The sequence below is a fragment of the Procambarus clarkii genome, chromosome 21, assembly GCF_040958095.1.
Source record: "Procambarus clarkii isolate CNS0578487 chromosome 21, FALCON_Pclarkii_2.0, whole genome shotgun sequence".
NCBI lineage: Eukaryota > Metazoa > Arthropoda > Malacostraca > Decapoda > Cambaridae > Procambarus > Procambarus clarkii.
In genome coordinates, this window is record NC_091170.1 from 29,381,490 (window position 1) to 29,405,489 (window position 24,000).

At 49.7% G+C, this 24,000-nt stretch overlaps 1 protein-coding gene across 3 annotated transcripts in view; it reads right to left on the reverse strand.

Moving 5' to 3' along the window:
* The window catches only part of CenG1A (Centaurin gamma 1A), a 491,255-nt gene that overhangs the window by 54,504 nt on the left and 412,751 nt on the right, over nucleotides 1–24,000 (reverse strand). For all 3 annotated transcript variants that reach the window (XM_045746459.2, XM_069328241.1, XM_069328240.1), the window contains exon 4: nucleotides 9,352–9,493. In XM_045746459.2, coding sequence (XP_045602415.2) covers nucleotides 9,352–9,493 — 142 coding nt within the window. The remainder of the gene's footprint in view (nucleotides 1–9,351; nucleotides 9,494–24,000) is intronic.

Genomic DNA, 24,000 nt, shown 5'->3' on the forward strand with positions numbered 1-24,000 from the left:
TAGTGCTCCAGTGATTATATCTTTAAATGAACAGATTCTAGGTCTAGTCAATATCTTGGTCAGCATGCACGCAGCAATCCCCATTTACCCTTATTTCAATCGACGTTAGTTTGGTTTTTAGTCTTGGATTCAGTATTTTAGTCCATCTGGGAGCTCCTGTTATGACTCGCATTGCATCATTTTTAATAACCTCAACATTTGCCCACTGACCAGGAGAAAGAGTGAGTAAGGCAGGCGCTGCATAATCAACCAGGGAACAACGGTGTGTATGTAAAACATTCTTAACACTCTGTGTCCCGCTCCTAGACGGGGCCCTGTGATTGCTCTCATTATATTCAGTCGTGATTTTGCTTCCTCCTTCAGATATTGAATTTCCTTGTTGAATGTCAGTCTAGAATCCATCCACACTCCGAGATATTGATATTGTGTAACCCACTGAAGGTTAATGTCTTGAATGCATAGGTGCAACAATACTTCTAATCTAACTCCCCAAACAAAACAAACAAATTTAAACACAAACAAAACTCGCATATCTAAACACAGACCAATATGGCTGGTGTGTCGGAGCATGGCTGGGTGACGGAGCATGGCTGGGTGACGGAGCGTGGCTGGGTGACGGAGCGTGGCTGGGTGACGGAGCATGGCTGGGTGACGGAGCGTGGCTGGGTGACAGGTGGGTAAGGTAAGACACTGATATAACGTCCGTCATGTGAGCGTGCAGGTAGGAGGTCGGGGGGGGGGGGGGAGTGAAGGGGGAGGTGTCTCATAGGGGTAGTGAGTTGTACTCACCTAGTTGTGCTTGCGGGAGGTTGAGCTCTGGCTCTTTGGTCCCGCCTCTCAACTGTCAATCAACTGGTGTACAGGTTCCTGAGCCTACTGGGCTCTATCATATCTACACTTGAAACCGTGTATGGAGTCAGCCTCCACCACATCACTCCCTAAATTATCCGAAGAAGCCGCGATGAGGTTTACGGCTCCGTCGGATATTTGCTGTAGTGGGTCACCCGGACCCTTCCCCTCCCATCCCATCCCACTCCACACACACACACACACACACACACACACACACACACACACACACACACACACACACACACACACACACACACACACACACACACACACACACACACACATTCGATATCCTGTGACGCCCCGCAGGTTCCCGTGAACCCGCATCAGCGGAAGACCTGTCACCTGTCTCCTCGCCCCTCCTGTCTTAACCAACCACTGCTATCGTCCTCCCCAACAACTACCCCGTCTACCGTCCTCCCAACCATATAGTTCTCACTAGTCCCAGAGTGATGGCCTACCCAAGAGAAGAGTTGTCGCTCTGCCCTAAACTAAGTGCTGACCAACAACTTAATCTGTCCTGGACAGATGCACTAAAAGTTGATATGCATTTTAAGTACATATCCCACAGGGTCAGTGGAAGGGATGGTGGGAAAGGGAGGAGGGAGGGAAGGAGGGAGAGAGACAGAGAGAATGAATTTTCAAACTTATGTCTTCATTTCGAGACTTCTTCCCATTAAAAGTTTTAGAAATTCAGATGCAAGCTTGGAGGATAATCTTTCTGTTTCAAGCGAGATAAGAAGCCATATCCTAGGGGCTGATAGCACGCCCGCTGCACGGTGTGTGTGTGTGTGTGTGTGTGTGTGTGTGTGTGTGTGTGACAGTCTTGAGGTGACCTACTCCTCGCTCTAAGCCACAAACCATAGGCAATTCCTTCACAAATGTTGATGAAATACCAAAAAATTGGTCGAGAAATTATACATTACTGAAAATTTTTATATACCAAAATTTCAAACTATAAGCTAATAAAGATTGGCCATTAGGTTTTTATTAGCTAAAACAATATTTTAACCACGTATGGTATTAATTAACATATAAATCCTAACAAGATGACCCTCCACTAAAAAGATTTGTGGTGGAGAATACATAAGAGAAAAAAGCATATTTTTTTATTGTATATTTCGACGATTCAGGGGACAGTGTAAAGCTGTTGATCTAGTACATGTATTTAAATGAATACATACGGAAAATCTTCAGAATTATAGTTAAATATTATGAAAACACATCGAGTTTTACCAGGCTTGAAACACAATGGAGCAGGTTAGGAGGAGAAGTTGGCTTGTCCTTGAGTCCTGGTGTGGAGCACATATTGGTTCTCACCTTTTGGGGACGGAGGTGAGGTGGGAACTGCTCGCTGGGCGTGCCGGGGGGGCGGTGCCGGGAGCGGTGCCGGGGGCGGTGCCAGGGGCGGCGAACGTGAAGGGTGAGGAGGCACACCTGACCTCCCCCCTCAGGCAGCAGTGACGGGTGAAGAGGCAAGTCTGGCCCACCTACACATGCCCTTCAGAAATTCCTTTCCAACATCCAGCCCCACATTGTAGTGTCAGCTACACCCATCACATACAACTGCACCTTCACATTACAACCAATAAATCTTCACAATACAACCACTAAAGCTTCGCATTGCCACCACAAAAAGCGCCACATTACAACCTGAACATACTGTGATTTGCTGCACTAATAACGCCAGTGGCATAATTCGGTAATTAAGAAGGGGAACTAAGACACTATTCCCAAACTCCTGAACAACTCCGCACAGCACTGGACGCTCCAGAAGTTTTCTCTCTCTCTTTCCAACTGGAAACTTCAAGAAACGAAGGTCAACAAGTAGCAATCTAAGACGTGTGATTCCAGAATACCGCTGGAAGTGAGGCGGTCAGAGCGTGTCCCCGAGGATCAAGCCTCGAGCTGGTGGTCAGCGCGTGTCAGCGAGGACCACGGCTGGATCTGGTGGTCACTTCAGGAGGTGGTACCCGCCTGGCGGCCGTCAGCATGCTGGTGGGTGCGGGTGGCAGGGCGGGGCGTGGGGGCGGCGACGGTGAAGGGGGCGCGGTGTGGCGTGTGTGAGCCGGGCTGGCACCAACACACCACTGCACACCTCACACTTGTATCGACGACCCCCGCGCCGGGAGGGGCGCCGCCCCGCCGCTGCCCCCTTCCTCCCTCTTCCCCTTGACTTTCCACCACAATCCCACCCCCCCCCACTACCTCTCTGGGGACATCAACACGCGTTACCTGTCCTCACGTGACAACACCACCCGTCACCTCACCTGTCCTCACGTGAACAACACCACCCGTCATCTCACCTGTCCTCACGTGACAACAACACCCGTCACCTCACCTGTCCTCACGTGACAACAACACCCGTCACCTCACCTGTCCTCACGTGACAACAACACCCGTCACCTCACCTGTCCTCACGTGACAACACCCGTCACCTCACCTGTCCTCACGTGACACCAACACCCGTCACCTCACCTGTCCTCACGTGACAACACCACCCGTCACCTCACCTGTCCTCACGTGACACCACCCGTCACCTCACCTGTCCTCACGTGACACCAACACCCGTCACCTCACCTGTCCTCACGTGACAACACCACCCGTCACCTCACCCGTCCTCACGTGACACCAACACCCGTCACCTCACCTGTCCTCACGTGACAACACCACCCGTCCTCACGTGACACCAACACCCGTCACCTCACCTGTCCTCACGTGACAACACCACCCGTCACCTCACCTGTCCTCACGTGACACCAACAGAGACAGGGAGGCGCGCGTCTCGGGTGACCGGCGCCGCAGCACCGCCGACCAGTCAGTGCTGCCCGTGTGGTGGCGGAGGTAGGAGGCACCTCGCTCCACAAACCCCCCTCCCCACACGCACGCACGCACACAGTCTTGTCGTGTCCCGCACGAAGGTGCGTGTGTGTGGGGGGCGGCGTGCCCACCGCACTTATACGGTACTAACTACAGCAGGCAGTTGAGCTGCGCTAAAAGGGGGGAGGGGGGAGGATTACTGTCAGGCAGTAACCGGCCCCCAGAAGGGGAAGAAACGGTTGGGCAGTGAAGGGGAGTCACAGGTAAGAGGGGGGGGAAGCACCTTCACCACCTACCTTTATCACCATCCACGATCACACTCGCTCTTATCACCACTTACGTCATCATTATCACCATCACTGTCATTATCATCAGCGCCATCACTATCCCCAGTAGCGTCAGGCAGGGGGGAGAGGTGCCTCCCTACCTTAGGGGGTGGGGGGGGAGAGGGCATGGGGTGGAGAGAGAGGGCAGGGGGGTGGAGAGAGAGAGGGCAGGGGTGGAGAGAGAGAGGGCAGGGGGTGGAGAGAGAGAGGGCAGGGGTGGAGAGAGAGAGGGCAGGGGTGGAGAGAGAGAGGGCAGGGGTGGAGAGAGAGAGGGCAGGGGTGGAGAGAGAGAGCAGGGGTGGAGAGAGAGAGGGCAGGGGTGGAGAGAGAGAGGGCAGGGGTGGTGGAGAGATAGGGCAGGGGGTGGAGAGAGAGGGCAGGAGGTGGAGAGAGAGAGGGCAGGGGTGGAGAGAGAGAGGGCAGGGGTGGTGGAGAGAGAGGGCAGGGGTGGTGGAGAGAGAGGGCAGGGGGTGGAGACCAACAACGCTGGCACAGAGAGAGTAGCGCCCGCCAGTCTCCAAGCCTCGCCTAATAATGAACGAGGTCGGTCATACGGAGTTACCTGTTAAGTCTCCACGGTGGGAGGGAGGGAGAGAGAGACACATGGGAGGGAAGTGTGGGGGGAAGGGAGGGGGGAAGGGGGGGGAGAAAGGGAGGGGGAGAGGGGGGAAGGGGGGGGAGAAAGGGAGGGGGAGAGGGGGGAAGGGAGGGAGGGAGAGGGGGGAAGGGAGGGAGAGAGGGGGGAGAGGGAGGGAGAGAGAGAAAGGAAGCGAGGGAGAGAAAGAAGAGGACCAGGAGGACGATTTGTTATCTTTCAGCAGAAAATATTATCTATAACTATGTCTGTCTGACCGAGGCTTGAGGCCTGACGCTCGTGGCTAGCATCACCAAACTTTGCAGGGTGCATGGTCTGATGTACGGGACGGCCATAAGCTAGTCGGAGTCAGTCCTGTTAAAGGGTGGGGATGTCTGAACCAATAATGACCCCCCCCCCCTACATAATCGGTGAAAATTGCAAGCCTCCTCCACGATCTGTCTCGGTAAATACCAGGCTTCGTCCTCTTTAAGACATATTAAGCATTTTATTTTCGACATGATTAAATGCTAATTTGATAATTTTTAATGAAGACTATGTATTTACGATTTAAGGGAGCTGGTCGGCCGAGCGGACAGCACGCTGGACATATGATCCTGTGGTCCTGGGTTCGATCCCAGGTACCGGCGAGAAACAATGGACAGAGTTTCTTTCACCCTATGCCCCTGTTACCTAGCAGTAAAATAGGTACCTGGGTGTTAGTCAGCTGTCACGGGCTGCTTCCTGGGGGTGGAGGCCTGGTCGAGGACCAGGCCGCGGGGACACTAAAGCCCCGCAATCATCTCAAGATAACCTCAAGATAACCTGGGAAGGGGGTCAGGATAAGGATTTCGGATGGGACGGGTGGAAAGGAATGGTGCCCCAGCCACTTGGACGGTCGGGGGGATTGAACGCCAACCTGCATGAAGCGAGACCGTCGCTCTACCGTCCAGCCCAAGTGGTTGGGCTGGTTCAGGATAGCCAGAGTGGGAATAATAGTGAGATGTGGGGCGGAGGACAGTGGCAAAAGTGGAAAGGAAATGGAATAGTAGGCAAGTTGGGGGGAGGCGGGGAGAAGAGGGAGAGGAGTGGGAAGGTGAGTATTGATGACTAGGGTTGCAGCACGCACGCACGCACGCACATACTGCAAAATGAACCAGAGACTCCGGTAGCGGCTTGAAGTCTAGCTAACCCACGGATGACCGAGATAACATTACTGTCAGAGAAGTAAATATATAGAATGAACAAGGCAGTAATATAGACCTGACAGTGCCAAAACGCTTCAGAAACATGCACACCTCGGTTGACAGGTGAACACTGTGTTCCACCTGTACTCTGAAGGTTGACAGGTGGAACTCAGGAGCTGCAGCAGAGCTATTTTGAGTGTATACAAACATGGGCGCGCAAAACGTACGTCTGCGTGCAGTTTGAGAGGCGGGAGCTGAAGTTCAATCCCACGCGCGCGCACGAGGACACGGTTATGTATACAAATAATAATTAAGTGTCTGTGGGACAGGCAGCCAGTATATATATATATATATATATATATATATATATATATATATATATATATATATATATATATATATATATATATATATATATCCCAGGATACACCCCACAACAAGTTAACTAACTCCTGGGTACCTATTTACTGCTAGGTGAACAGGAGAGGGGGGCATTAGGTGATAGGAAACGCGCCCACCCATTTCTGTTCCGCCATGGGATTCGAACCAGGAATTACCGATTGTCCAGCGAACCCGACTATACTACCGGTTTGTGAATACTAAGCAATGTTTCATATACTAAGATCTATAATATACTAACTCCTCCTCCCCCCCCCTACCCATGGACAGAAACGGTTGGGCACGTCCATTACAAGGCCTCAGTGAGTAGCAACCCCCGCCAGGGGATGAAAAAAGGGGGGGGGGGGGTAACCTGCTGACACAGTGAACCGGTCTGTCAGCCGCCCCCAAACACCCCCTTACCACCCCTAAGCTGACAGCCAGCGTGGCGATCCGCCAGCTGCTGTCACAGGTTAATTCCTGGCAAGGTCGCCGCTGTGGTGTGTCCGCGGGCAGTGGCGGCACTGTGACTCGTTATGGCAAGGTGGTAAGTGGCCGGGGGAGTAGGGGGTGATGTGGGGGAGGCAGTGGGGAAGAAGGGAGGAGGCAGTAAGGGAGGCAGTAAGGGAGGCAGTGGGGGAGAAGGGAGGAGGCAGTAAGGGAGGCAGTGGGGGAGAAGGGAGGAGGCAGTAAGGGAGGCAGTGGGGGAGAAGGGAGGAGGCAGTAAGGGAGGCAGTGGGGGAGAAGGGAGGAGGCAGTAAGGGAGGCAGTAAGGGAGGCAGTGGGGGAGAAGGGAGGAAGCAGTAAGGGAGGCAGTAAGGGAGGCAGTGGGGGAGAAGGGAGGAAGCAGTAAGGGAGGCAGTGGGGGAGAAGGGAGGAGGCAGTAAGGGAGGCAGTGGGGGGAGAAGGGAGACAGTGGTGGCCGGGGAAGCAGTGCAGGTCAGCGCAGGAGGGAGACAGCGATCAGTAAGGCAGTAGTGAAAGTGTACAGTAGGGTGGGGGGGGGGGGAAGGGGTGGGAGGAGGTGAGTCAACACAGGTTAGGCCAGTTGTGTGTCATCAGTCACCTTCCCCACTGTAACACCGCCTCATCATCTCCACCCCCAAAGCCGCAAAATACACAATTCAAAAATTAAATACAGCCTACAAACACATCCACCATGAACAAATACAGTATCTCCCCCACACAAATATGAACCTGCAAAGAAGAATAGCAAAATATGAACATAAGTAATCGAGTGTGCATAGACGAATGCAAAAAAAAAAAAAATAACATTCACCAATGCACATCCACGTACGTTGAAATACACGTGGAGAACCGTATATTCCTCAGCAACCTGATAAAAGAGAGAGAACAGGCTTACCTTAGCTACCAAACACATAAACATCGTGTCACCGTAGTGAAGAACACTCCCCGCCTGCTGTCACGGTCTCACTGTATTCCAAACTTCTACTTTCCTAATGCACACACTCTTCTATAATAGTGCCTATGACACCCACACTTTGTCCTTGTATATATTATTGTACAGCAGGCGATGAATCACAATAACGTGGCTAAAGTAAGTTGACCAGACCACATACTAGAAGGACGACGACGTTTCGGTCGTCTACTTGAGAATGGTCCAGGACGGACCGAAACGTCGTCATCCCTTCACCTTCTAGTGTGTGGTCTGGTCAACTATTATTGTACAGGTTTGCCACCTGACCTTCCAGTATTTTGCCATGTGTATATTATGATATATATTTATGGTGACCGTCCTTTCGTTTGCCTTAAAAGGGGGACGTGAGGATAGTTAACATGCAGCAGATACAACAAGGCCAGCAGGCGGGGTATAAATAGCCAAACTTCACTTCCCCGTAGTCACTGTTAGGTAAACACTACCCAAGCCTCGAACGTGACCACCACCACCACCACCACCACCACCACCACCACCACCACCACCATCTTCCCGGCCGTAACCTCCCCCACCACCTCCATCTTCACCACCACCACCACAACCAACTTAAGAAAGTACAGAGATTTGCTACAGGATTATTGCCAGAGTTATGAGGATAGGGTAATGAGACCGAATCTCACAACCCTAGACGATAGAAGTCACAGCGGGGACATGATTACGACATACTGAGACGACTAGACAAGGAGGACAAGGATAGCTTCTTCAAACTTAGAGAAAGTAGGACAAGAGGAAACACACGAGGAAGCTGGAAACGCAGATGAGACGAAGGAATATAAGGAAACTCTCGTACCCGGTACAGGTTGCCAACAAGTGGACGGCCCTGAGGGAGGAAGTACTTGAGGGGACACAAACTTTAAGGCCAGATTCCACAAAGAATTTGGACGTCAAAATAGTTAAATACAACAGGGACAAAACGGCAGGTATAGACGGAGCATAAAGAGCTAAGCCTCACTCACCCCCCCCCCGGTGGAGACTGATAGGTAAGAACCACCACCACATGAGGAGCCAAGTCTCAATTGCCTACAGTTAGGTAAGCAACACTACTACCTTCCCTCTCCCTTTAATCGACACAAGGAAGAAGGCAGCTTACACAGCAGGAAACAGCTCCAGGAGCAGGAAGGAAGGAGGACTCTATTGTGAAATGTTAACAGAGCCGGACCAGCCCACCAAGAAGGACGGTCAGCAGGAGGCAGCAGAGCTAGGTGAGGGATGGACCCCGGTCAGCAGACTACCCAGGCACAAACTAGGATGCAGAGCCATCAGAAAGGTCGGAGAACAGAGTAGATGTCTGGTCAGGAGGCCTTTTCAGAAACCGGGCCGCGGGGGCGTTGATCCTAGGAATGATCGAGGGGGGAGGGGGAGGGGGGGAGTAAGAAATCCTAAACTCTACAACTCACAAGGTCCAAAACCTTGACTCCAACCACACCCACTTACTTCCTCGGGGAAAACACACAAACACACACTGATACACCTTATGTGTATCAAACGTTGTTTCAAAACGTCTTTTCCTATTCTAGAAACGGTAAACCCACACAGATACTTACGATAGCCTTTGACTGACCACCAGGTACACTTAGAAAATATCTGAAAAGGGGTTCTGAGAGTTCTTCTACTCCCCCAAGACGGGCTGGGGTCAGGTTGGACCTGTTATAACTTGATCCAGTAGGCTGTTGCTTGGAGCGGGTACTGTATTTGTGTCGTGTTCAAGAAAGGTTGAGAGAGAAAAGGTAGAAAGGGGGGGGGGTATATGGTACTGACCCTGCGTGCCCACCAGGATGAGGGGGACCTCGGCCGTGCTGCGGTAGTGGGCCATCTTGGCGAAGTAGTTGTAGATGGCGTTGAAGGAGGACTCATTCTCCAGGCTGAAGACGAAGATGACAGCGTCCACCCAGGCCGTGAACTGTGGCAGACAGGAAGGTTATATTACACGTGGTCACGCTCTCTCTCTCACACACACGCACGCGCAAACACACACACACAAGCACACGCAAACACACACACGCAAGAACACACGCATCGCTCGCTCACCCTCGCTGTTCCAGCCTTCCCTCACCCTCCTCCTCCCTACATCTTACCGCCCCTCGGGCGCATAATACGTGTCTAAGTGTCAGGTGGGCGACCCCTCAGTTTGTAATACGAGTAATTTCCCCTCACCCCTTTCCTGACGAGAGGGGGTGACGTGGGTGGCCCGTCTCCACAGCCCTGGTGCCAGTTATGCGGGTGTGGCCTTGTTCTATCAACACAGTGAGAGATATACATGAGATATACATATATACACCATGAGATATACATATATACACATGAGATATACACATATATACACGAGTTATAACCTGCCAGGGGGAGAGGAGGAAAATATGCGACAGCCAGAAAATGACACTCATAGGCTTGCTAAAAAAAAATCGTATATGGAATTTGGATACGATGATAGGCCTAGCCATGCAGAGGAAAACACTAAACATGCTATACACTATAAACTCATCACTCTGTTACTACAAGCAGCAGCAGCACCTTCTTGTACTGCCTTGTTACCTTGAGGTGGTTCCGAGGAGCACATGTCCTCGGTGGCCAAGTCTCTTTGACTAGACGTCCTGGTTGTTGGTCTGGTCAACCAGGCTGTTAGGGGTGCCGCTGCTCGCCGCACTCTAACACGTCAATTACAGGTACCGTTCATGCAGGTTCACTTTTGAACGCCGTGAGAGGTCAGCTAGCTTTGCCCCATTATGCAGGCGATGAGTCACAATAACGTGGCTAAAGTATGTAGACCAGACCACATACTAGAAGGTGAAGGGACGACGACGTTTCGGTCCGTCCTGAACCATTCTCAAGTCGATTGTGACTTGAAAATGGTCCAGGACGGACCGAAACGTCGCCGTCCCTTCACCTTCTAGTGTGTGGTCTGGTCTACATGCCCCTTTATGTATGGAGGGAGAGGTAGCACCAGGCTGGAAACTTGGAGAGCTGGGGCCAGATTCACGAAGCAGTTACGCAAACACTTACGAACCTGTACATCTTTTTTCAATCTTTGGCGGCTTTGTTTACAATTATTAAACATTTAATGAGCTCCGAAGTACCAGGAGGCTGTTTATAACAATAACAACAGTTGATTGGGAAGTTTTCATGTTTGTAAACTGTTTAATAAATGTAACCAAAGCCGTCAAAGGTTGAGGAAAGATGTACACGTTCGTAAGTACTTGTGTAAGTGCTTCGTGAATCTGGGGCCTGGACACCAAGAAGGTAAATAGTGATCACTCCATCTGAGTACTGTGAACCACCTTCCAAGGCTCACCTTTCCAAGGCTCACCTTTCCAAGGCTCACCTTTCCAAGGCTCACCTTTCCAAGGCTCACCTTTCCAAGACTCACCTTTCCAAGGCTCACCTTTCCAAGGCTTACCTTCCAAGACTCACCTTTCCAAGACTCACCTTTCCAAGGCTCACCTTTCCAAGGCTCACCTTCCAAGGCTCACCTTTCCAAGACTCACCTTTCCAAGGCTCACCTTTCCAAGGCTCACCTTCCAAGGCTCACCTTTCCAAGACTCACCTTTCCAAGGCTCGCCTCCCAAGAGCCTATTGGCTAGATCAACGCTGGTTTAAAGTGACTAGTTGAGCTCAAATCTGGCTTCCAGGGAACATAGGATTAAGGACTTGCCCGAAACGCTACGCGTACTAGTGGCTGTACAAGAATGTAAGAACTCTTGTATATAACATAAACGTATAACTGTAACTGACATTAAATCCAGTTCATTGTAACTAGATGAGCTGAAATCGCATTTACTTGATTGGTAAACTCATCTAGGCTACAGATTCGTCGTTACGTCTATCACACGAGGGAAGTGTAGTGTGTGAACTAAGGCAGGGAAGTACACTACAGCATTACATCTTAAGACAGAAAAAACTGATCCATTTAGAGATAAATCTAAGCTCACGCTGGATGAAATTGCAAATCATTACAAATGACATTTGATATTCATTACTGTGTCCATATATTTTGGTTCCAGTGAATAAATGACACGTTATGATTAGTCTATAAGCTGTGTACACGTGTAGGTTCACAAGATGAGTATGAGATGCACAATAAACTACCACTCCCAGGATGAGTATGAGATGCACAATAAACTACCACTCCCAGGATGAGTATGAGATGCACAATAAACTACCACTCCCAGGATGAGTATGTGATGCACAATAAACTACCACTCCCAGGATGAGTATGAGATGCACAATAAACTACCACTCCCAGGATGAGTATGAGATGCACAATAAACTACCACTCCCAGGATGAGTATGAGATGCACAATAAACTAATCAGTCTCCGGTGGCAACAAACCACTGACACAGGTATCGTCGCTACTCCAACGTCTGGTGGGGGGGGGGGGGGGAGAATGGAGGGAGATTGGGGTGGGGAAAAAGATAGAGGGATAGGGAAGGGGAGAACTGATAATTCCCCCTATCATGTACTAGACGGGAAGTTCCCCTCACCCCGCCTTAAGTATTCACCAGCAGGCCGGCACTCCGGCGCACCTACACTCACGCACTCACCAGTTACTCAGCGTGAGTGACGCGAAGAAAAACACGTCGTGGACGAGACGGTGCAGAGCGAAGCAAAGGGCAACACATGTGGAAAAGGAAGGATTTTCACGTGGATAGAAAAGGACTGCGACATATGGATGGTAGGACGAAGGGTAGGAGGCGGTAGGGCGGAACCAGAAGAGGAGGAGGGGACGTGGAGGAGGAGGTAGGCAGGGTTTGGGTGGAGGTAGGGGAAGGGGGGTGGGCGAGAGAGGGGGGGCGTGCTGCCCCCTCCACACAGACAACTGACCCAGTTCACCATCACCCAGGTTAAAGCTGTCAGCTGAGACCATCCGTCCCCCCCCCCCATACAATAATGGCAGTGACCATATCACAGGCCACTCACTACAGGCTACCCGAACAGGTCACCATTGTAAACAAAAACTAATTACTATAAATATATAGCATCTTGGTGGTCTTTCGCCGCTGATAAAAGAGGGACTTAGAAGGGTCGAGGATAAGTCTGGAAGAATTCCTTTCCAAGACAATCATCTTCACCTGTCGTGAGAGAGGCCACACGCACCGTCGTTAGCGGTCCTGGCGTGTCACCCTCGTCAGATGCGTGTCACCCTCGTCAGATGCGTGTCACCTTCATGCGGATGGGTGTCACCCTCGTGGGATTGGTGTTCCCTAATTAACGTTAGTCCAATATAATGTACAATAGTCCCTAAGGAAGACACAGCCAACCAGAGAGAGTGGGGGGGGGGAGGGGGTAATTATATATTGGTCGGAACAACATCAACGCCCACAACATCAACGCCCCACAACATCAACGCCCACAACATCAACGCCCCACAACATCAACCCCCACAACATCAACCCCCACAACATCAACCCCCACAACATCAACCCCCACAACATCAACGCCCACAACATCAACGCCCCACAACATCAACGCCCCACAACATCAACCCCCACAACATCAACCCCCACAACATCAACCCCCACAACATCAACGCCCCACAACATCAACCCCCACAACATCAACGCCCCACAACATCAACCCCCACAACATCAACCCCCACAACATCAACGCCCCACAACATCAACCCCCACAACATCAACCCCCACAACATCAACGCCCCACAACATCAACGCCCCACAACATCAACCCCCACAACATCAACCCCCACAACATCAACCCCCACAACATCAACCCCCACAACATCAACCCCCACAACATCAACGCCCCACAACATCAACCCCCACAACATCAACCCCCACAACATCAACCCCCACAACATCAACCCCCACAACATCAACGCCCCACAACATCAACCCCCACAACATCAACCCCCACAACATCAACGCCCCACAACATCAACGCCCCACAACATCAACCCCCACAACATCAACCCCCACAACATCAACCCCCACAACATCAACCCCCACAACATCAACCCCCACAACATCAACCCCCACAACATCAACGCCCCACAACATCAACCCCCACAACATCAACCCCCACAACATCAACGCCCCACAACATCAACCCCCACAACATCAACGCCCCACAACATCAACCCCCACAACATCAACCCCCACAACATCAACCCCCACAACATCAACCCCCACAACATCAACCCCCACAACATCAACCCCCACAACATCAACCCCCACAACATCAACCCCCACAACATCAACCCCCACAACATCAACCCCCACAACATCAACCCCCACAACATCAACCCCCACAACATCAACCCCCACAACATCAACACTCTCTCAAGCCACGATATATTGATCAGGTCCAGGGACAACATCCCTAGTGACAATTAAGGGAGAATGGCCCTACCCAACATTAGCAACATCAGAAGACAACTCGTTCTCGTTGCAACACGTCGCATTTTGACGTATACTTTATCTTAAGGGCAAAAACCGATATACAAGAAAATGGTAGCTGCTCCCGTAGCCTATATAATGTCCCGTGTTCGTTTGGCAACCCCACATGATTGGTTAGGTTAGGGCACATTCGAACGACAGTTTTTCTTGTGTTGACCAGACCCCACACTAGAAGGTGAAGGGACGACGACGTTTCGGTCCGTCCTGGACCATTCTTAAGTCGATTGTCTCTTTCTTTCTGTATCAGTTTTTATTTTCTTTTTTGGCGTTGGGAACATTCGCGAGATCGGGCCTCACAATCGACAAGAACAACGAGGAGGAGGAGGACATCCTCCAGGAGTCTCCGCGAAGTCTTGGTCTTGACCAATAACACGGGTCGCAATGGATGACTTCCACCTCCAGCTCCATAACCTCTGCAGGCCATCCAAACCTTGTTAAGCACAAGACGAAGCTGCAGAAGGTTCAAAGGAGTGCCACTAGACTAGTTTCAGAACCAAGAGGTATGAGTTACGAGGAAATGCTGCGTGAATTGCAGTTCACGTCGCTTGAAGATAGAAGAGTTAAGGGAAACATGATCACTACATGTAAAATTCTAAGGGGAAATGACAGGGTAGACAAAGACAGATTATTTAACACGGGTGGTACTCGAACAAGGGGACACAAGTGGATACTGAGTACCCAAATCAGCCACAGAGACATTAAAAAGAAACTTTCTCAGTGTCAGAGTAGTTAACAGGTGGAGTGCATTAGGGAGTGTTGTGGTGGAGGTTGACTCCATACACAATTTCATATGTAGATATTATAGAGCCCAATAGGCTCAGGAATCTGCACACCAGCTAATTGACAGTTTAGAGGCGGGACCAAAGAGCCCGAGCACAACTAGGTGAGTACAAATAGGCGAGTACCTATAGCGAGGACCGGTAAAACGGACAATCCGATAGAACGAACAACTTACATCACAGACGAGATTTATTATTTATTTATTTACATACACGAAGATACACTTAGTTAGTGGGACTCCATAACATTGTCCTTACAGTCTTGCAAAACACGGAGAGCGCTTGGGGCAGCATCGTCCCCACGGACCTCTTGCTAACTAGCTTCATCAGGAGGCAAACTCCAGTATTCAGCAGAGTGAGCAGCAGCTCAGTGTTCAGTAGAGGGAGCAACAGCAGCTCAGTGTTCAGTTGAGAGAGCAGCAGCTCAGTGTTCAGTAGAGAGAGCAGCAGCTCAGTGTTCAGTAGAGAGAGCAACAGCAGCTCAGTGTTCAGTAGAGGGAGCAACAGCAGCTCAGTGTTCAGTAGAGGGAGCAACAGCAGCTCAGTGTTCAGTAGAGAGAGCAGCAGCTCAGTGTTCAGTAGAGAGAGCAACAGCAGCTCAGTGTTCAGTAGAGAGAGCAACAGCAGCTCAGTGTTCAGTAGAGGGAGCAACAGCAGCTCAGTGTTCAGTAGAGAGAGCAGCAGCTCAGTGTTCAGTAGAGAGAGCAGCAGCTCAGTGTTCAGTAGAGAGAGCAGCAGCTCAGTGTTCAGTAGAGAGAGGAGCAGCTCAGTGTTCAGTAGAGAGAGCAGCAGCTCAGTGTTCAGTAGAGAGAGGAGCAGCTCAGTGTTCAGTAGAGAGAGGAGCAGCTCAGTGTTCAGTAGAGAGAGCAGCAGCAGCTCAGTGTTCAGTAGAGAGAGCAGCAGCTCAGTGTTCAGTAGAGAGAGCAGCAGCTCAGTGTTCAGTAGAGAGAGCAGCAGCTCAGTGTTCAGTAGAGAGAGCAGCAGCAGCTCAGTGTTCAGTAGACAGAGCAGCAGCTCAGTGTTCAGTAGAGAGAGCAGCAGCTCAGTGTTCAGTAGAGAGAGCAGCAGCAGCTCAGTGTTCAGTAGAGAGAGCAGCAGCTCAGTGTTCAGTAGAGAGAGCAGCAGCAGCTCAGTGTTCAGTAGAGAGAGCAGCAGCAGCTCAGTGTTCAGTAGAGAGAGCAGCAGCAGCTCAGTGTTCAGTAGAGAGAGCAGCAGCAGCTCAGTGTTCAGTAGAGAGAGCAGCAGCTCAGTGTTCAGTAGAGAGAGCAGCAGCTCAGTGTTCAGTAGAGAGAGGAGCAGCTCAGTGTTCAGTAGAGAGAGCAGCAGCAGCTCAGTGTTCAGTAGAGAGAGCAGCAGCTCAGTGTTCAGTAGAGAGAGCAGCAGCTCAGTGTTCAGTAGAGAGAGCAGCAGCTCAGTGTTCAGTAGAGAGAGCAGCAGCAGCTCAGTGTTCAGTAGAGAGAGCAGCAGCTCAGTGTTCAGTAGAGAGAGCAGCAGCTCAGTGTTCAGTAGAGAGAGCAGCAGCAGCTCAGTGTTCAGTAGAGAGAGCAGCAGCTCAGTGTTCAGTAGAGAGAGCAGCAGCTCAGTGTTCAGTAGAGAGAGCAGCAGCAGCTCAGTGTTCAGTAGAGAGAGCAGCAGCAGCTTAGTAAACTGCGACACATTCCAGCAGGCCTCCCAACACATAACCACATTCCATCGATTGATTCCAGGAACTGTCGTCATCCCTAAGATGGTCTGAGCTGACAAGATTGAATTTCATTAAACCTGGTTATACTTTCATAGTATTTAATCAATAAATCAACGGTACGATAATATAATTCAATGAACTAGCAGAAAGGGGTCAAATTATTGACAATAAGAAAGATGAATTAAGTGTCTCGCGAAGGCCAAAACCTTTTCTGCAATTACCCTTAAAGAAAAGCGCGAGCAAAGCAGAAAACGGACTCTACACACCATAAGAGAAAACGAACATGAAGATGGCTTAAGGGTAACTAAAGAAAACTTCATACCTGCCTTAATTATTCAATTCTATCTTTTTACATAGGTTCCTGTGGATTAATAAAAGTATAGTTTAAGCTCCTTTTTTACCACGTTCTGAATTTTGTTCTACCAAATGTTCTCTCCATTATTCTAGAGCATTCCTGGACCAATGAAGGATGGGCGGCCAGCTGTTCCAGTGGCTAAGGCTTGTTCGGCTGTGGACGCCGGCGGCCACCTGCCCGCGTAATTTAGAAGTAACCTACACCACTTTCCTCGTCCAGCTAGGCGGCCTGTCTGGCACTCTCTCTCTCCTCTCCTCTGTCGCAACATCTGTTCCTCTGACCAGAGCCCTGGGCACCCCCCTTACACACCTGTCTACCCCCACCCCCCACGCAACACCTGCCCGATCAGCCAATGACATTAATATTCAAACATTTAAACAAACACAGATGTGGAGATACATTCTCTCTCCTTCATCAGCCTCCAGACACATCCCTTCCTACTCTCTCCTTTGTGTTTTATTTGTTTGTTTGTTTGTTTTTGTCAATTTGGACTGTCAGCTTCAATATCATCCATCCATAATTCACAAATTAACTAACTCACACTATTCGTGCAGATGTGGGACCAAAGAGCCAAAGCTCAACCCCAGCAAGCACAACTAGGTGAGTACGTACTCGTACCCATACTCACTCACTCACTCACTAACTCACTCATTCACTAACTCACCCACTCTCCACCAAAACCGACTCCCCCCCCCATCTTACCAACAGCATAACAGCTCACCCCACACACTCTCCACACCTGCAAAGAAAAATGCGCAATTAGCACGATAAGATAGGAACTAGTCCCCCACAGTCCCAACACCCCAACACGACCACGCCACACGCGCACTGCACAAGTAGTTACTAGGAGCACCAGACGACCCTACACGAAGGACAAGGTGACACAGTGGGAACACGAGATACAAATTTCTGCCTTAGAGAGGGAGCAAGACGTCAGCAGAATGTCACAATGACGGATTGCCCCTCAGAACAAAGACGCCACAGGTGTTTTTACATATAACCTACATACAACAAACTTCTGAGACTGCTTGCTGGAAGACGCCTCTCCCCTACACCCTGCAGACGAGGACGTGTTCACGCGAGCCACCTCAACCCGTTTCCCCCTAATAGAACGTCGCATTTTGACGTATAGGGTTACGTAAGGCCAAAAATCGTCAAACTAGAAACTGGAAGCGGCTCGCGAAATTGACATACTGTCCCGTTTTCTGTGTTGGGTCCTCTGGTAGATTAGAAGAGGTCAGTTTAATACGTCAGTTTCTTGACGTTGGGAAACCTTAGGAGGACGGACTGCAATATCTATATCATCCTCCCATGCCTGTCTGACTATCCGGTAAACTGCTGCACGTCGAGCAAGCGGGGCATCATAGTTTACAAAGTGGTTCGTATTAGCTCTTCAAATTGTCTTATCATCCTAATTGCATAATGTATGTTTTGCTGATACCTCTCTCATAACTCTAACAGTAAACTACATTGTTTTTCGTCATTATATTCATTATTAAAATTGTAAAGTTGATTTAGTCTGCTTTACACTGTTCAGGTAAGCTATTATTGTAATGATTTGTTTAAGCTATTATGAAAAAAGGGTTTAATTCTAAAAAATTAAATATCAATTCAGTGCGAATCATATTTCTGTTTCAGAAATTTCGGAGAGATGCTTTAAGCCATATTTGTTCAACAAAATGTTGTCAGGCGGGTCTGAGTGTGTCCAATTTCATTTTAATGAAAGCGACAATGTAAGTTTCTCTTTCATAATGGAAACAAATTCCATCAACCGTAAAAGCTAATGGAGATATATATATATATATATATATATATATATATATATATATATATATATATATATATATATATATATATATATATATATATATATATATAATACACACACACCAGACTAGTACCCGATCTGAGGGGTATGAGCTACGAGAAGCGACTACGGAATTAAACCTCACGTTGCTGTAAGACAGACGACTGAGGGGAGGGGGACATGATCACCACATTCAAGATTCTGAAGGGAATTGATAGGGTAGATAAAGACAGGCTATTTAACACAAGGGGCACGCGCACTAGAGGACATAGGTGGAAATTGAGTGCCCAAATGAGCCACAGAGATGTTAGAAAGAACCTTTTTAGTGTCAGAGTAGTTGACAAATGGATGCATTAGGCAGTGATGTGGTGGAGGCTGACTCCATACACGGTTTCAAGTGTAGATATGATAGAGCCCAGTCGGCTCAGGAACCTGTACACCGACTGATTGACAGTTGAGAGGCGGGACCAAAGAGCCAGAGCTCAACCCCCGCAAGCACTATTAGGTGAGTACAGTAGGGGGATACCCAGCGTTGGATAGGTCTGTGTCTACCTCCCTTCTGTCCATCCACCTATGTATCAATCTATCTATCCATCTATCTATCCAACTTTCTAATCCATTTATGCAAATGGATAAATGAATAGTTAGCCATTTATCTATTAATAATCTATCTATTCATCTATAGGAATAGATAGATGATTCATCCATCCATCTATCCATAAATCTATCTGTCGCTCTATCCAGATATCTGTCTGTCAATGTTTCTATTATCTGTTCAGCCATCTATTCATCATCCCATCTTGAGAATGGTCCAGGACGGACCGAAACGTCGTCGTCCCTTCACCTTCCAGTGTGTGGTTTGGTCAACACTTTTCAGCCACGTTATTGTGACTCATCATCTGCATCATCCTGTCTATTCATCTCGCTTTCTATCTATCAACATCCTAACATCCCATCTCAGCCTCCATACAGCTTCTATCTCAATGATATGCCTCAGCATCCATTTCAGCATCCACCTAGCGGATGTTGTGACTACGGGCCTCCGACGAGCGGGCCGCCACCTCTCACCCACCTGGCGTGACACCTCAGAGAGATGAGTAAGCGTGAGTCACTTGGGCGCACCTGGGTAAGTGATTCACTCCCTTGCGGATGGCACCCGGCACCTTTGTGTGCCCTGGAAGATGGTGTCACAGGAGCCCCGAGGCGAAGACGCTAAGACGGAGCATCCACCAGTACTCTCATACAGTATGATTGACGGTTGAGAGGCGGGACCAAAGAGCCAGAGCTCAACCCCCGCAAGCACAACTAGGTGCCTCAAGCAGTACGAGCCCCTCAGATCATCCAGCGGACAGGGAAGGAAGTTCTAGTGTTAATATTCGCGACGAGTCGATTACGAGAGAGAGAGAGAGAGAGAGAGAGAGAGAGAGAGAGAGAGAGAGAGAGAGAGAGAGAGAGAGAGAGAGAGAGAGAGAGAGAGAGAGAGAGAGAGAGAGAGAGAGAGAGAGGAGAGAGAGAGAGAGAGAGAGAGAGAGAGAGAGCAGTCTGCCACGCCCTCGACTCCCATTAATATTTCCATACGTCAGACGCAATCTTGTCTCACTCACGAGTCTTGTATGGACACCCACGCCCACCTTTGCCCGTGCGTGTGTGTGGAGGGGTTGAGGGGAGGAGGAGGAGAGAGACCCAGCCTCCTGGTTCAGGCAGCTCTTGGGATGAGGCCAGACCTGCAGGCAGAGAGCTACACGTGCTGCCCAACGGTGGCTCAAAAGTGAGTTCCGTGGCGCTTGTTGATTCACTGCCACCAGCCTCACGTGGCCTGCATGTTAGACACGCCAGGTGTAGCGAGAGGAAGGTAGAAAGTGTGTGTGCGTGTGTGTGTGTGTGTGTGTGTGTGTGTGTGTGTGTGTGTGTGTGTGTGTGTGTGTGTGTGTGTGTGTGTGTGTGTGTGTGTGTGTGTGTGCTCACCTATTTGTGCTTGCGGGGGTTGAGTTTAGGCTCTTTGGTCCCGCCTCTCAACTGTCAATCTACTGGTGTACAGATTCCTGAGCCTATTGGGCTCTGTCATATCTACATTTGAAGCATACGTACGTGTACTCACTTAGTTGTGTGTGTGTGTGTGTGTGTGTGTGTGTGTGTGTGTGTGTGTGTGTGTGTGTGTGTGTGTGTGTGTGTGTGTGTGTGTGTTTGAGAGAGACATATATGTAACAGATCTGACAGGAAAACAGGTCGGGAGTCAGTACTTTAGACAACCGACGGCTAGAGAGGCGGGGTCCAAGAGCTAACAGCTTAATCCTCCAGGCACAAATGGTAAACACAAACGTATTATTGAATACGAGTCTTCAACGTGAATCCTCACCTGAAACAGGACAAGGACAACCTTAGAGAAGGTCCAAAGATATGCAACGAGGCTCGTTCCGGAACAGAAAGATTTAAGCTACGAGGAAAGACCCGTGTGGAAATGACCACACTAGAAGAGAGGAGGTATTGGAGGGGGGGCACATGTTAACGATATATAAGATTCTGGTATATCTCCACAGGCACGCCCCTGGTATCAGGCTAAACAAAGCCTTTACTATAATAAATAGTGGAGATAGTGGGCTGCGTCTCGTTAGCAAGATGTTCGCCTTGTCCCGCCCTGCTGTCCTAACACCTGCACTCCTAACACCTGCAGTCCTAACACCTGCATAGTAGATTATACACATCTATAACAATACCTATAATATTACATTTATGTAAAGATTTGTACCCATTGTTACCACGTCTGTGAGTTCATACATGACCAGTACATGAGTAAAGGCAATAATACCAATAACAATAACAAGGTATAATTGGATGGAAGTCGATCAAGGAAGATAACTGTCCCATGGCACACTTGGAACCATTGTACATAAACAAAGACCAAACAAGTGCCTGACTCCTGGGTCCCAGATTCACGAAGAAGTTACGCAAGTACTTACGAACGTGTACATCTTTCCTCAATCTTTGACGGCTTTGGTTACATTTATTAAACAGTTTACAAGCATGAAAACTTGCCAATCAACTGTTGTTATTGTTATAAACAGCCTCCTGGTGCTTCGGAGCTCATTAGCTGTTTAATAATTGTAAACAAAGCCGCCAAAGATTGAGAAAAAGATGTTCAGGTTCATAAGTGCTTGCGTAACTGCTTCGTGAATCTGGCCCCAGGTTATACCGTACTCGGGGTTAGTGTTGTGAGTTGTAGGTGGAGACAAAGTCTTCAAGATAGTGGGTATAAACCTGGCAGATGAAACAATAATGATGACCATTTTGATATGGTCCTTATCGACGACGCTTGTCAGTTTAGCAATCATACATGCAGATAAGAGCCCATTTTGAGACTGGTACTCACCCCTCCTCCCCCCTAAAAGAGAAAGAGAAAGAGAGAGAGAGAGAGAGAGAGAGAGAGAGAGAGAGTGAGTGAGTGAGTGAGTGTGTGTGTGTGTGTGTGTGTGTGTGTGTGTGTGTGTGTGTGTGTGTGTGTGAAGCTAGTGATGCCACCCACTTGTCACGCCCACTACCCCCCCCCCCCCCCAGCCCACACGTGCCTCCCCCTCCCCCATGTGTGCCCATACCTGCATCTGTTGCCTGTAGAGGTGTAGGGGCAGAAGGAGGGGGGGTTATAGTGTGGTAGTGTAGGTATAGTGTGTGGGAGTGTGTCGTATAGTGCGCGAGTGTGTGTGTGTGTGTAGTGTGAGAGTGTGTGGTAGTGTGTGTATAGTGTGGGAGTGTGTGGGAGCGGGGTGAGTGATGGTTGAGATGCACAACATGCCACTCCCTCTCTGCTTGATGAGTTTACCAGGCAACCCTGCCACCACTACGCCCGCACGCCCACACCCGTGCCACCACCACGCCCGCACGCCCACACCCGTGCCACCACCACGCCCGCACGCCCACACCCGTGCCACCACCACGCCCGCACGCCCACACCCGTGCCACCACTACGCCCGCACGCCCACACCCGTGCCACCACCACGCCCGCACGCCCACACCCGTGCCACCACCACGCCCGCACGCCCACACCCGTGCCACCACCACGCCCGCACGCCCACACCCGTGCCACCACCACGCCCGCACGCCCACACCCGTGCCACCACTACGCCCGCACGCCCACACCCGTGCCACCACCACGCCCGCACGCCCACACCCGTGCCACCACCACGCCCGCACGCCCACGCCCGTGCCACCACCACGCCCGCACGCCCACACTGTAGTCTCTCCAGGAAGTTATTAGTGTCAATATAGCCGAGAGTGGTTAAGAAGTCTGTGCTTCAAAATACCATTTACAGCAGTAATTGGGAGCCCTCCAGGTTGGGTGTGGAGGAGGCGTATGCTCCCGCAACTGCTGCTACAGCTGCTGCTGCTGCTGCTGCTGCTGCTGCTACAGCTGCTGCTGCTGTTGCTGCTGTGGCCTGTGCTGCTGCAGCGACAATCTAGACCTTATAAAGGTCAACTGTCAGCGCCACAATTAACTCACTAACGAGCGAGCGTAGAACACATCATAACTGTTCATAAGATCCTGAGTATAACGAGACAATCTCTCTTCTTACTACCACAACCAGTCCTCTTAGTCCTCTTTGTCCTCTTACTGCTTCTACCACCACTACCCAATCGTTATTAATCCTCTTGTTGTACTACTCCTACTACAACAACCATTGCTAATCCTGTTTATACTACTAGTCCATAAGCCTGCCTCCAGGCCGGGCTTGGCCACTAGAAGAACTCTCGAAATCCTCTCCAGGTATGTTCCAGGTAACTGTTGATGTTTAATTGTGTGTATTCGGGTGGGTGATAGTCCAAGACAGGAGAGCACAAGAAGTTTAACAGTCACCCCCTCACTGGAAGACAAGCTCCAGCTCCTGGGTTCTGATGGCATCGAAAAATATCAAGACGGAAACCACATATAAACCCCAGTTAAATTACGCTACAGATAGAAGGAGTAACATAAAAGATTTATGAGTAATCGTGTCGGAAGAAAAATGACAGGTTAGATAACTAGAACCTTTCAAACAAGAGATGTCACTAACAGCGGAATTCAAAGCTGGGAAAGGTTACTGACCTGGAAAATATGCAAATATCTATTACTGCCCGAATCCATTCAATGAAACATCTAAATTATTGGAACCACTTATAAATCTGTATTCTCTAAAGCACAAGCGAAAGAGATACATAATAATGTACACTTGGAAAATAATAAGGGAGGGACTGACTCCAAATCTGCACACACATATCATACATGCAGATAAGCACACATACACACACACACCTGCAAGACAATATCTGGAAAGACCAGGAGACATGGCAGGAAGTGCAAAATAGCACCGTTAAAAAGCAAAGGTGAAATAGGCAAGCTGAG